The 15,095-nt window shown below is 41.9% G+C and overlaps 1 protein-coding gene across 1 annotated transcript in view; it reads right to left on the bottom strand.

The window, feature by feature from the left end:
* Nucleotides 1–15,095, bottom strand: part of adgb (androglobin) — a 400,763-nt gene that overhangs the window by 165,342 nt on the left and 220,326 nt on the right. The window contains exons 19-20 of the mRNA XM_068044513.1: nucleotides 11,046–11,109; nucleotides 4,803–4,941 (exon numbers count right to left, since the gene is read on the bottom strand). Of these exons, the coding sequence (XP_067900614.1) occupies nucleotides 4,803–4,941; nucleotides 11,046–11,109 (203 nt within the window). The remainder of the gene's footprint in view (nucleotides 1–4,802; nucleotides 4,942–11,045; nucleotides 11,110–15,095) is intronic.

Raw genomic sequence — 15,095 nt, forward strand, 5'->3', positions numbered from 1 at the left:
TTGTTCGGTTCCCACGCAATTATTATTTGAAATTAAAGTTCCAGCTGCAGGCATGTGCGATCATGAGGCGGGGAACGCTTTTCATTGATGGAACCTGCCGTCATTCGGTGAAGCATCGTGTACAGCAGGGCTATAAATCATTCTTCAGTGCAATCACGGAGGCTCATCAGCGTGGCCAATTCTCTTCAAGCAGGGAATTCTAGGCTCTTCCCCTTAAATTATTTAAATTTCTTACCCACCCTCATCCATCTTTACACTTCTCCCACACCATCGCCACCTCCCTTTGAGTTTGTCTTGATTTTTCCATCACCACCAACAACACGTCAGCCAGTAGGCAGAGACCAACCCCATGGTTCAGTGATGCCTCCCTGCAGGTGCTCCTCCAGGCTGTCAGGAAAAGGCAGGAGGTCCTCTTTCCTGCGGTTGGCATCAGAACACCCTCCTACCTGATCAAGACGGCCTGGACAGAAGTGGCAGAGGAGGTAACGAACCGTGGGGTTCAACAAAGAACTTAGCTGCAGTGTAGGAAACGGGTCAATGACCTGCTCAAATCAGCGCAGGTAAGTGATGAGTCCGAAGCTTAACAAATGGTATCTCATGGGTCCTTAAAACTAATGTCTGTCAGTGGGCATCCATGCCAGGCGGGTGAATGTGTGATCAGCCTTGGCGCCACATAGCAACTGTGTCCAGAGCATGTGGAAGTCTAGCAGCTGGTTGTACTTGGATACAGTGTGTGACTGACAGGACAGATTGAGTGATGGGGATGCATGTAGAAAAGGGGTGTTAGGTGTCACTTGACATGTCGTTAACTCAGCACTTTCTCGTGCAGGACAAACAAACCCATAAATTGCGGGAGTGGAATAAGACAGGTGATATAGCCGATTTGAGACTCCTGACCCCAGCAGAGAAGGAGGCGGTCCAGATTGCTGGAGAGGAGGGAGGATGAGCCATAGCGGATGGTGAGGCTGGATCATCTAGGCGTAAGAATGAATAGCCAACCTTAATGTTGATGCCATATGGGCACATAGGAGGAAAAAGTGATGAGCTCATGCTGTGATGATGCTTAATGTGCTTCTGTTGGTTCTCCACTGCAGGTGCTCACAATCACATGACTACATGCCAGCAAACTATCAACTCCGCCTCTGGGGACAATGATACCAATGTCCCAGAGGGTGCGCCGTCACCTGCCTCTTCTGCAATCTCCGCCAGCTTAGTTACATCCACAAGGTACACCAAGGGGTTCACGCGTAAAATCAGGATCACAATCCGGTGGGCATGACACAGATACGTCCCAGCAGCTGAGGGAGAATGTTAAAGCTGGGTCTCCTGACATTTGGAGGTCTGCTGAGGACCAGGACCCTGCTGAGCCCCACACTGATGATGGTCATCTGGTCAAAACCACAAGAAGTCTGCTGGAAATGGACATATGAAGAACATATGTCAGAGATGCCAGAGGTCATGTGCAGCTTTGCATGCGCAATGGAGGAGTCCATGCAAGTCATGACATTTGCCATTTTCCAGGCTTCCTCCATGGAGAGGGTGGCGACCGCCATGGAGAGCCAGGTCGAGCACTCAACCCATATGTGCTCTGACCTGCATTCCATAGCTGTAGCCATGGGCTCTGTGCAGCAGTAGCTAAGCGAGACAGAGATGAGGAACTTGGACCTCCCTTCGGGTGCCTCTTCCCCTCAGGGAGAGAGGCAGGTGCCATCGTGCACCCAGATGGAGTAGGAGCACGTGCCAGATTCACCGGGGCTTTCCTCCCAGGACACCCCCAGGGTGTGCGGTGTCTCCTCTTCCCCTTGACATTGACCCCCTTACCTCCAGCAGGCAAGGTGAAGGGGGATGCCCCTGCACCAGTGTAGGAGACCCCCAGTAGGATGGAGCCCTCAAAGCCCCATACCTCCAGAGGACGCCCGCCAGAGTCATGCAGGCCTTGGGGAGCGAAATGAGCAGACTGCTTCCACCTCAGCTGCTAATTTTGAGGTAGCACCAAGAGTTAGTGGTAGGAAAAGAAAAATTAAAGAATTATGGGCATGAAGATGGCACTGGTTTTCAAATTAACAATATTACACGTAAATATTTCACAATACATTTATTTGCTTTATTATGTGATGAGGTGGGGGGAAGACCATTGGAAGGAATCGTAGGGCACAGTATTGGACGACTACATTAAGGTGGAGAACTGAAGGATATAGGGTGAGAGTGGGCATTTCGATGGGGATGGGTGTAAGCATAGGGAGTGAGATGGCATATATACATTGATAATGACACGGTCTAGGGTCATGGGGGGGGGAGGTTCAAGGGTCACCGAGAGAAGGTGCAAGGTACTGTCCTAGGCCCAACCATCTTCAGCTGCTTCATCAATGACCTTCCTTCAATCATAAGGTCAGAAGTGAGGATGTTCACTGATGATTGTACAATATTCAGCAGCATTCGCAACTCCTCAGATACTGAAGCAGCCTGTCTAGAAATGCAGCAAGACCTGGACAATATCCAGGCTTGGTCTGATAAGTGGCAAGTAACATTTGCACCACACATGTGCCAGGCAATGACCATCTCCCCTTGACATTCAACGTCATTACGATCGCTGAATTCCCCACTATCAACATCCTAGGGGATTACCATTGACCAGAAACTGAACTGGAGTAGCCATATAAATACCGTGGCTACAAGAGTAGGTCAGATGCTAGGATTGTTGTGGCGAGTAACTCACCTCCTGACTCCCCAAAGCCGGACCACCATCTACAAGGCGCAAGTTAGGAGTGTGATGGAATACATTCCACTTGCCTGGATGGGTGCAGCTCCAACAACACTCAAGATGCTCGACACCATCTAGGACAAAGCAGCCCGCTTGATTGGCACCCCATCCACAAACATTCACTCCCTCTACCACTGACGCACAGTGGCAGCAATTTCTATCTTCTACAAGGTGCACTGCAGCAACGCACCAAGGCTCCTTAGACAGCACCTTCCAAACCTGCGACCTTTACCACTTAGAAGGACAAGGGCAGCAAATGCATGGGAACACCACTACCTGCAAATTCCCCTCTAAGCCACACACCATCCTGACTTGGAAGTATCTCGTCGTTCCTTCACTGTTGCTGGGTCAAAATCCTGGAACTCCCTTCCTAATAGCACTGTGGGTGTACCGAACCCACATGGACTGCAGTGGTTCAAGAAGGCAACTCACCACCACCTTCTCAAGGGCAATTAGAGGTGGGCAATAAATGCTGGCCTCACTTGCAATGCCTACATCCCCATGAATGAATAATGAATAATAAAATTACAGGCCATACTCAACCAGCCCGTGCTTGCAAAACACAGTGTCCACATTAGATGTGATTCCGCGATTGGACAACATTTACTAAATAATCCGCAGTGTGTTAAGAATTATGCTGACAACCAATTTAAGATGGTCAGTAGGGCTTGCATTTGTGCGTACTGGAAGCTACATATATTAATACACAGGGCTCTGTTCTTTGCAGACAGAAAGAACATGTACACACATTGCGCCTGTTTCAGCTGAACAAAATAAATGACAGTCATTCGCTGGTTCATTCTTCAGGGCAATGCCTTGACCAATCAGAGTCAAGCTGCCTGGTTTAAATTTCAAACAAAGCTTGGCAGTTAACTGTCAGTCACCTTAAACTGGTGCATTCTCCATGGCAGTGCCTCTACCAATCAGAGTTCACTTGTCAACTAATCAGCACTCTCTTCTCATGCAGTATAAGTTGTTGTTTTCCCTTACATTGGTTATTCTTGCGTATTGTCCTGATAAGTGCAAGACGAAAAGCTTCGACAATATGATTCTATTTTCAGCAATTCTCAAGTTCTGTACTACTAAATGGCTATTTATAAATGACTTGGATGAATAGATAGCTTTATATCGAAGGTTGCTCATGACACTAACGAGGTAATACAGTGCAAAAGAGCAGTAAGTTGCAAAGGGATAGATTAGGTGAGTGGGCAAAACTGTGGCAGATGGATTCCAATGTGGGAAAGAGTGAGATCATCTGCTTTTGACCCAAGAAAGATAGTTAGAAGTATTTTTTTAAATGGTGAAAAGCTACAAACTGTGGATGAGCATGGAAATTTAGGGGTACAGGTATAGAAATCACTAAAAGCTAGTGGATAGTTACAAAAATTGAAAAGGCTAATGGAATGCTGGTCTACATCTCAAGGGTTGGAATACAAAAGTATGGAATTTACATTATGGTTGTACAGAACTGTAGTTAAACCCCACCTGGAGTACTGCATTCAGATCTTGGCATCACAGTTCTGGAAGGATATACTAACCTTGGAGGGGGTGCTGTTCATATTCACCAGAATGATACCGGGACTAAAAGGGTTAAATTATGAGGGCAGTTTGCATAGACTAGGTTTGTTTTCCCTTGAGTATAGAAGATTAAGGAGTGATCTAATTGAGCTGTTTAAAATGATTGAAGGATTTGATCACATAGATAGAAAGTTCTTCTTCTGATGGTAGAGTCCAGAACAAGGAGACATACATTAAATTTACAGCTAGGTGATGTCAGAAAACACTTGCTCACACAAAGAGTAGTGGACATCTGGGACTCTATGCCAAAAAGGTGTTGAGCCTATGTCAATTGAAAATTTCACAGCTGAGATTGATTCATTTTTATTAGCTAGGTGTATTAAGTGTTACAGGACCAAGGCAGGTAGATGAAATTAAGAAGCAGATCAGCCATAATCTAACGCACTGGCAGAACAGGCTTACTCCTCTATCTATCCCCTATAACTCTGAACGTAATAGTAAATAAAATGCACCAGGTACTAACCTTTGTCATTATTTCCTTTGTTAAGGTTTTTATCACAGCTGATATCGCCCCAGCGCATCAGGGCAGAGAAGGTAACCAAAATTTCTATGGGTTTGACATCGTCCACATGTAGAAAGTATGGTCCTCGGTCATCTGTGGGCTAAACCATTGTCATGGAGTCCATTTTAATAGAATACCAAACCAGAATCAATAGAAAGTAAATCAATATTTGTTTTTAAGATTTTACAATACACATTCAACCAAGCTGTGAACTTATTAATGCCTAGTACTGTATGCCTTGTAGCTCATCATGCCCTGCAGCTTTCCACATCCAGGAGGCAGGCCAACAACCTGCATTTATATAGTGACTTCAATATAGTAAAGCATCTCAAGGCGCTTCACAGAAACAATATCTAACAAATAAAAGCAAAATACTGTGGATGCTGGAAATCTGAAATAAAAACAGAAAGTGCTAGAAATACTCAGCAGGTCTGCCTAGCATCTGTGGAGAGAGAAACAGAGTGACAGACCTGAAATGTTAACCCTGTTTCTCTCTCCACAGATGCTGCTAGACCTGCTGAGTATTTCCAGCACTTTCTGTTTTTATTTCATATCATCAAACAAAATTGGACACTGAGCCACATCAGGAAATATTAGGACAAGTGACCAAAAGCTTGGTCAAAGCAGTAGGTTTTAAGAAGTGTCTTATAGGAGAAGAGAGGTGGGAAGGAGAGATAGATTTAGAGAAGGAATTTTGGAGCTTAGGCCTGGGTAGCTGAAGGGACGACTGCCAATGGTGTGGATGTATAAGAGGCCAGAATTGGAGAAGTGCAGAGATCTTGAAGAGTTGTAGGGCTGGAGGAGATTATAAAGATAAGGAAGGGTGAGGCCATTGAGGGATTTGAAAACAAGGATCAGAATTTTAAAATTGAGGCGTTGCCAGATCAGCAGCCAACATGGGTCAGGGAGCAGAGGCGTGAACGGGACTTGGTGAGAGTTTGGATATGGGCAGCAGAGTTTGAATGACCAAGACAACTAAAATGCATTTGTACTTGTTGTCTTGATATATATAGGGCAGTGCAAATCTAACAACTTGGATCTAAAAGTACTCAAGGGAATTTAAGGATGGGCAATAAATGCTGGCCTTGCTAGTGATGCTCAAGTCCCATGAATGAATAATTAAAAAATAAAACTCACTGTTGCTTCAGCTTCTAACTCTTAGAACTTTCTTTCCACATCTGCTTGAGTTTCAATTTTGCCCAATTCCATTCATTTGGTCCCCATTAATGGTTCCTTGTTGAAATTCACTTCTCCCTTCCATTTCCTTCTAATTCTGCTGTTACTTTTTCTAATCCACTTTCTGATACAAAGCAAATGAACATTTTCATATTCAATCTGACATCCTATTGCTTGGCCTTAGCTCTCTTGAACCATCTAATTTTGGTCTAAATCTACTTGCCTAAGTTCAACAACTATCACTATTACTCATCTCATTTATTTAAAATGTTTCAACTTTCCATCAAACAAAATGGTTTCTAGCAACTCTAATCTCCCTCTGCTAAAACAACAGCCTTGACTACTTCAACACTGAATTAATTTCTCTTCTACTGATCATATGGAACTATTGTTCAGTTCTTTGCTATCATAAATGTTTTGGATATCACTTCAACCTGCCTTTTACAACCTGCCAATTCCTTGGTTACCACAGTGGGGAGTAAGTGCAGGAATGCAGCGGTAGAGGGAGATTCAATTGAGTATTTAACTGTTTATGTAACATAAGCGTGAATTCAAAGTGTTTTGTCTCCCCAGGCACTGTAGTAAAAACAGAGTGGGTGCAGAAAGGGAAAAAGATCAGCTGGAAGTTGTATTCCATATCAGAACTGGCGAAGTAGCAAAGATTTCTATTCAGCTCCTGTTAAGTCAATTCTAGAAGGAGTAATCAGTTGGTAGAGTAAAATGTAGGATGTTGTCACCATGGGATAATAGTGCCACAAACCCATCACTACAGCAGCAACCAAATTAGAGAGATCAATATGTGACTAGAGAAATTGTGCAGGGGGAAGAAGTTCAGATTCCTGGGACATTGGGAGCAGTTTCTTTTAGCAGCAATCAGCTGTATTGATGGAACAACCAACTCATGAACCAATACCCTTGGTAGAAGTTTAACTACAGCTCCAAGCTAAACTAACATTGCAAAGGACAGGAGAAAAGCAAGAGAGTAGAGTAGGCAGCTAAGAAAGGAAAGTAAGCTCTAGTTTTAAGTTGGAATAAATGAGGGAGTAGAAAGATTGAGAGACCTTAAACATGACAAGATGCAAAAACAACATCTGGGTGGGAAGAAAATAAAATAAAACAAATAAACCAAGAAAATCAAATTGGAAAGTATGAACATTAATTCACAGGCAATTAAATGTACATGGGTATAAAACTTTCAGGAAGAATAGCAGAAAAGGAGTAGCTATATTATTTAGGGACAGCATCAGAATACTTGAGCATTAGGATTTAAATAAAGTAGTCCACACAGAATTATTCTGCATTGCTACGGGGTTGGACATGAGATCAATCATACCGCAGGATTATGTTATAGATAGCTGAACAATGAAAATGAATTTGAGAATGAAATATGTATACCAATTAGAGAAGTGACATTAACAATTGAGTAATGATTGGAGGAGATTTTAACTATTCAAAAATAGACAAGAGTAGGGAGCAAATGTTTGTGATGAGAAGGGGAAGGGTTTTGCAGTGTGGTTGGGGCTGTTTTCTCAGTGAATGGGGGTTATTTTTAACTTTTGCTGGGAATGTAAGCTGGCAATACTGGATTGGGTGCCCATTAAACAGCTCTCCCGATTTGTGTTTCCATTTGGAGATGATAGAATTTCAAAATTTGAAGGTGAGAAACTTGAGTCTGAAACCAGTGTATTAAACTTAAACAAAAGCAATTACAAAGGTATGAAGACAGAGTTGGTTAAAGCAGACTGGGAATATAGGTTAAAAAGTATGATGATAGATAAGCAGTGGCAGACATTTAAGGAGATATATAACTCTCAACACAGATATATTCGTTCAGAAAGAAAGACTCTATGAGAAGGATGAACCATCCATGGCCAACTAAGGAAGTTAAGGGTGGTATCAAATTGAAAGAAAAGGTGTACAATTCTGCTCAGATTAGTAGTAGGCCAGAAAATGGAAAATTTTAGAAACCAGCTAAGGATGCCTAAAAAAAGAGGAAGAAATTAGAATACGAGAGTAAACTAGCAAGAAATATAAAAACAAACAGAAAGGAATTCTACAAATATATAAAAAGGAGGAGTAGCTAAAGTAAATGTTGGTCCCTTAGAGAATGAGACTCGGGAATTAATAATGGGAAACAAGGAAATGGCAGAGACTTTGAACAAATATTTTATATCTATTTTCCTGGTAGGAGACACTAAAAACATCCCAATAAGAGTAGAAAACCATGAGACAGAAGAGAGGGAGGAACTTAAAGCAATCACTATCACTAGAGAAAAAGTACTTGGAAAACTAATGCGACTAAAGGCTGAAAAGTCCCCTGGACCACTATGACCTGCATCCTAGAGTTTTAAAAGAAGTGGCTGAAGAGATAGTGGATGCATTCGTTATAATCTTCCAAAATTCCATGGATTCTGGAAAGGCCCCAGCGAATTAGAAAACCGCATATGTAACACCCCTATTCAAGAAAGGAGGGAGACAGAAAGCAGGAAACCAGAGGCCAGTTAGCCTAATGTCTGTCATTGGAAAAATGCTGGAAACCATCATTAAGGACCTAGTAGCAGGACATTTAGAAAATCATAATACAATGAAGCAGAGTCAACATGGTTTTATGAAAGGGAAATCATATTTGGCAAATTTATTTTAGAGTTCTTTGAGAATGTAACGAGCAGGGTGGATAAAGGGCAACCAGTAGATGTAGTGAATTTGGATTTCCAAGAGGCATTCGATGAGGCGACACATAAAAGGTTACTGCACAAGATAAGAGATCATCGTGTTGGGGGTAATATATTAGCATGGATAGAGGATTGGCTAACAGCAAACAGAGAGTCGGGATAAATGGGTCATTTTCAGGTTGACAAACTCTAACTAGTAGGGATCAGTGCTGGGGCCTCAGCTATTTAAAATCTGTACTAATGACTTGGATGAAGGGACTGAGTGTATTGTAGCCAAATCTGCTGACGATACAAAGATAGTAAAATGTAAAGAGGACACCGAGAGTCTGCAAAGGGATATAGTTAGGTTAAGTGAGGGGCAACATTGTGGCAGATGGAGTATAATGTGGGAAAATGTGAGGTTATCCACTTTGGTAGAAAGAATAGAAAAACAAAATATTAGTTAAGTGGAGAAAGACTGCAGAATTTTGCGGTACAGAGGGATCTGGGTGTCCTCATACATGAATTACAAAGTTAGCATGCAGGTGCAGCAAGTAATTAGGAAGGCAAATGGAATGTTGGCCTTTATTGCAAAGGGGATGGAGTATAAAAGTAGGGAAATCTTGCTACAACCATACAGGTTGTTGCTGAGACCACTCCTAGAGTACTGCTTACAGTTTTGGTCTCCTTGCATGAAGGCAGTTCAGAGATGAAGGGTTTGCCTTATAAGGAAAGGTTGAGCAGGTTGGGACTATACTCATTGGAGTTTAGAAGAATGAGAGGTAATCTTATTGAAACATAAGATTATGAGGGGGCTTGACAGGGTAGATGCTGAGAGGATGTTTCCTCTCATGGGGGAATCTGGAACTAGGAGGCACAGTTTCAGAATTAGGGATCTCCCATTTAAGATGGAAATGAGGAGGAATTTTTTTCTTATAGGGTCATTAATCTTTGGAATTCTCTACCCCAGACAGCAGTGGAGGCTGGGTCATTGAATATATTCAAGGCTGAATTATACAGATTTTTGACCTATAAAGGAGTCGAGGGTTATGGGGGCAGGTGGGAAAGTGGGGTTGAGGTCACGATCACATCAGTCATGATCTTATTGAATGGCAGAGCAGGCCTGAGAGGGCTGTATGGCCTACTCCTGCTCCTATTTCTTATGTTCTTATGTGTATAACTAGGGGCACATGCATTTATAAAAGGAAGGACCTTGACCAACCTTAGAGGGTTCTTTGGGTGAACAATTAATAGTTCTACAAATTACAGTAGATCAACCTTTATCCTTGCTCTGTTCATTAGATTTTTCATATTCTGAACTCCACTAAGAACTTGGGTTCTGATGCTATTCCTCAATGATGTGTCCTCCAAAGTTAACCCTGTCTGATAGTATTCCTTCTGGATATCAGGATATTCTCAATCTGCCTTTCTTTCTTCTTGAAATTTCCGTATTTTTCTTCTTTATATAGGGGCAATTTTTCATTATATACAAAGAAATTAAGGGGTATTTTGATAGGTGTGTTTAAAATTATGAAGGGATTGCGGGGTCTAGAACAAGGGGGAACAGATCTAAGATTAAATCTAAGATTGTGAACAGAAAGCAGGAGAAACCTTTTTCCGGACAGAGGGTCATGAGGAATTTGAATGCATGAGATAGTGATTGAAGCAGAGACCATGTCAATTTTTATGCATTGTAGGTGGTTGAATGAAAGGGGAATAAAGGAATATGGGAACAGGGTGGGCATATGGAGTTTGGACTACTGCTCATTGTAAACACCTTTATAGCCAACAGAAAAAGTATTTTATCTAATTAATCTGTGCTGGTTTTGAACATTGATACCAAAGGCACCTAGGTAACAGGAACTAAGAACTGCTACTTGCCAAATCATGTCACATACTCCTGCACTGCGCATTCAAATGCTTGGGTTATGAAATACAAGATGAGGAAGAGTACACTTTCAAAACATACTACTGAAAGTATTGATCTACAGACAGTAGTTTGTCCTGTGAATAAGATATAATAGCAATTATATTTAATTTTAAATATATATCTGAAATATGAAAAAGGAAAATGCCTGATTATAGCACATTCATTGCCAGATAAGAATTTCAACTTGTACAGCAAGTTATATAACCTGACAAAACAGATGACACAATTTTAAGCCTTTTTCATAATAGCACCACATCTAGATGTTAGAAATTAAATATAAATACTATTGTATCTTATAGACTACAAACTACTGTCTATTCGAATTATAAGAGAAAACACACTAAATTGAAGTCTTTATAAGGGTGAAATGTATTGATTACAAAACCATCAAACAAAATCGGGAGTGCAACTAAAATACATTAAGTACAGCAAATACAAGAATGTTACCTTAAAACATGACTTTTGCAATGAGTGAGTGTATTTACTTGGGTTATGGAAAATTATCAACTTCCTGAAAGTAAACGAAAATTTAATAAGATCAGTTGTTGAAGATGAACTCAAAAGGCCCAACAGACTTGGGCCATACTTTTCATATATAATATATAAAAACTAAAAATGCTGGAGATACTCAGCAGCAATGTTCCCGCTAATTTTTTGCTCGAGTGTGTGGGTGATTTCTTGAAGTGCGTGGCCCCTTTAGATATTTTTGGCACAGCTGCGTACATGCAGTAATTTAAAGGGGCCAACTTGTGCGCGCAGCCTGTGCAGCAACTTCTGTTAGAGGGAACATTGCTCAGCAGATCTGGCAGCATCTGTGGAGATAGAAACTGAGTTAATGTTTCAGGTCAATGACCTTTCAACAAAATGTTATCAGCATTAAACATTAACTCTGTTTCTCTCTCCATAGATGCTGCTAGACCTGCTGAGTTTTTCTAGTATTTTCTGTTTTTATTTCAGATTTAAGCATCCACAGTGGTTTGCTTTTGACCACACCTTTCATGTTGTACTTGGTAGCTTAAATGTAAAAGCTAAGTTCATGATATCACCATTTGGAAGATCAGCATTTTACTGTCAGTGAAGGATGCCACCATTGCGTTGTTGAGAAAAATGTCTCCTATGTTTTTGTGCCTACATCCTTCTTACTCTATATTTTACAGGTTCTTTATTTTAAACTCTTCTCACATGTGAATCCCACCTCTCTACGGCCAAGAGAATATATTTATACCTAGGTAGACTTTGGTAATATCTCTGGTGAATGAACAGCAAACCCTCCCTGCTAAATATTATAACTACTCCCTTCATCGGATTCTTCTCTCATCTTCACAAAGTGGTAGAACATCACACCAGACCTATTAGGTTTAAACTATTAAGCATATTAATAAGGACATGGATGTAAATAACAGCAGTCTAACATATATATTTACAGTAGAAATTATATGTTCTAGCCCTTCAGAAGTACATCAATGATTGGCTGAAATCCCTGTACTAAATTACTATTCTTCTGAATTAACATGTCTACAGAGTCTAACATCGAACATAACTGTAGAAAGTTCCAAGCAGATTCTTTCAACTCAATAACAGAGCTCAACTAAAGACAGATAAATATTTACCAGTTTTGTTTTGGCTCTTTCCTGCAAGCCAACAGTGTGAACTATTCATGCAACATCTATCTCAATCTAGGCAGGGACATTAAATTTTACCACAGTCGGTTTTTAAACTCTTGTCCTTGGACTTTCCATTCAAGCCAACACCAGTCCCCCAATCTGCCCTCCAGCATAACATGAGTGCAGAGAGGCAGAAAATTTGTCAGGAGCTGCTCCACAGGGCTCCTCCTCCCCAATTACTGAAATTACAGGAATTTCCATCTTATGTTACAGGCAATTTATAACACATCTGTCCATATACATGTGGGTTTATTATGTCATGTAAATGAAGGAAATACCATCTGACATATTCGTCCACCGTGGCTCAGTTAGTAGTACTCTCGCCTCTGAGTCAGAAGATTGTGAGTTCAAGTTCCCCTTAAAAGACCTGAGCACAAAGTCCAGGCTGACAGTGCAGTACTGAGGTCATAGAGTTATACTGCACAGAAACAGGTTCTTCGGACCATCGTGTCTGTGCTGGCCATCAAGCACCTAACTATTCTAGTCCCATTTTCCAGCACTTGGTCCATAGCCTTGTGTGCTATGGCGTCTCAAGTGCTCATCTAAATACTTCTTAAATGTTGTGAGGGTTCCTGCCTCTACCACCCCTTCAAACAGTGTATTCCAGATTCCACTCTGGGTGAATAATTTTTTCCACAAATCCCCTCTAAACCTCCTGCTCCTTACCTTAAATCTATGCCCCCTGGTTATTGACCCCTCCGCTGAGGGAAAAAGTCTCTTCCTATCTAACCTATCAATGCCCCTCATAATTTTGTATACCTCAATCATGTCCCCCTTCATCCTTCTCTGTTCTAAGGAAAACAACCCTAGCCTTTTCAGTCTCTCTTCATAGCTGAAATGCTCCAGCCCAGGCAACATCCTGGTGAATCTCCTCTGCACCCTCTCCAGTGCAATCACATCCTTCCTAGAGTGTGGTGCCCAGAACTGTACACAGTATTCCAGCTGTGGCCTAACTAGCGTTTTATGCAGCTCCATCATAACCTCCTTGCTCTTATATTCTATGCTTCGGCTGATAAAGGCAAGTATCCCATATGCCTTCCTAACCACCTTACCTACCTGTGCTGCTGCCTTCAGTGATCTATGGACAAGTACACCAAGGTCCCTCTGACCTTCTGTACTTCCTAGGGTCCTACCATCCATTGTATATTCCCTTGCCTTGTTAGTCCTCCCAAAATGCATCACCTCACACTTCTTAGGATTAAATTACATTTATCACAGCTCCGCCCATCTTACCATCCCATCTATATCATCCTGTAATCTAAGGCTTTCCTCCTCACTATTTACGACACCACCAACTTTCGTGTCATCTACGAACTAACTTATCATACCTCATATATTCACGTCTAAATCATTAATGTACAGTACAAACAGAAAGGGTCCCAGCACCGATCCCTGTGGTACACCACTGGTCACAGGCTTCCACTCGCAAAAACAACCCTCGACCATTAGCTTCTGTTTCGTGCCACTAAGCCAATTTTGGATCCAATTTGCCAAATTGCCCTGGATCCCATGGGCTCTTACCTTCTTAACAAATCTCCCATGCAGGACCTTATCAAAAGCCTTACTGAAGTCTATGTAGACTACATCAACTGCTTTACCCTCAACTACAGATCTAGTCACCTCCTCGAAAAATTCAATCAAGTTAGTTAGACACGATCTCCCCCTGACAAAGCCGTGCTGACTATCGCTGATTAATCCCCACCTCTGCAAGTGGAGAGTAATTCTATCTCTCAGAATTTTTTTCCAATAGTTTCCCAAGCACTGATGTTAGACTCACCGGCCTGTAATTACCTGGTCTATCCCGGCTACCCTTCTTGAATAGAACCACATTCGCTGTCCTCCAGTCCTCTGGCACCTCTCCCGTGGCCAGAGAGGATCTGAAAATTTGTGTTAGAGCCCTTGCTATCACCTCCCTTGCCTCACATAACAGCCTGGGATACATCTCATCTGGGCCTGGGGATTTATCCACTTTTAAGCCCACTAAAACATCTCATACTTCCTCCCCTTCAATGTTAATATGTTCAAGTACATCGCAATCCTCCTGCCTGATCTCTACACCTACATCGTCGTTCTCCACAGTGAAAATAGATGAAAAGTAATCATTTAACACCTATGTCCTCTGGCTCCACACACAGATTGCCACTTTGGTCCCTAATAGGCCCTACTCTTTCCCTGGTTATCCTCTTGCCCTTAATATACTTATAAAATGCCTTAGGATTTTCCTTTATCTTGCCCGCCAATGTTTTTTCATGTCCCTCTTCGCTCTCCTAATTCCTTTTTTAAGTACCCCCCCTACACTTTCTATACTCCTCTAATGCCTCCGCTGTTTTCAGCGCTCCGAATCTGCCACAAGCCTCCTTTTTTTTCCTGATCCAATACTCTATATCCTTTGACATCCAGGGTTCCCTGGACTTGATGGTCCTACCCTTCACATTAACCGGTACATGTTGGCTCTGAACCCTCACTAATTCCTCTTTGAATGACTCCCACTGGTCTGATGTCGACTTTCCTACAAGTAGCTGCTCCCAGTCCACTTTGGCCAGATCCTATTTTATCAAATTGAAATCGGTCTTCCCTCAATTCCTTTATTTCTGGCCCGTCTTTGTCCTTTTCCATAACTACCTTAAATCTTACAGAGTTATGGTCACTATCCCTGAAATGCTCCCCCACTGATACTTCTACCACTTGTCCAACTTCATTCCCTAGGATTAAGTCCAGTACCACCCCTTCTCTTGTAGGACTTTCTACATACTGGCTCAAAAAGCTCTCCTGTATGCATTTTAAGAATTCCTCCCCCTTTAAGCCTTTTGCACTAAGACTATCCCAGTTGATA

Source organism: Heterodontus francisci, chromosome 13 (genome assembly GCF_036365525.1).
Source record: "Heterodontus francisci isolate sHetFra1 chromosome 13, sHetFra1.hap1, whole genome shotgun sequence".
Classification (NCBI taxonomy): domain Eukaryota; kingdom Metazoa; phylum Chordata; class Chondrichthyes; order Heterodontiformes; family Heterodontidae; genus Heterodontus; species Heterodontus francisci.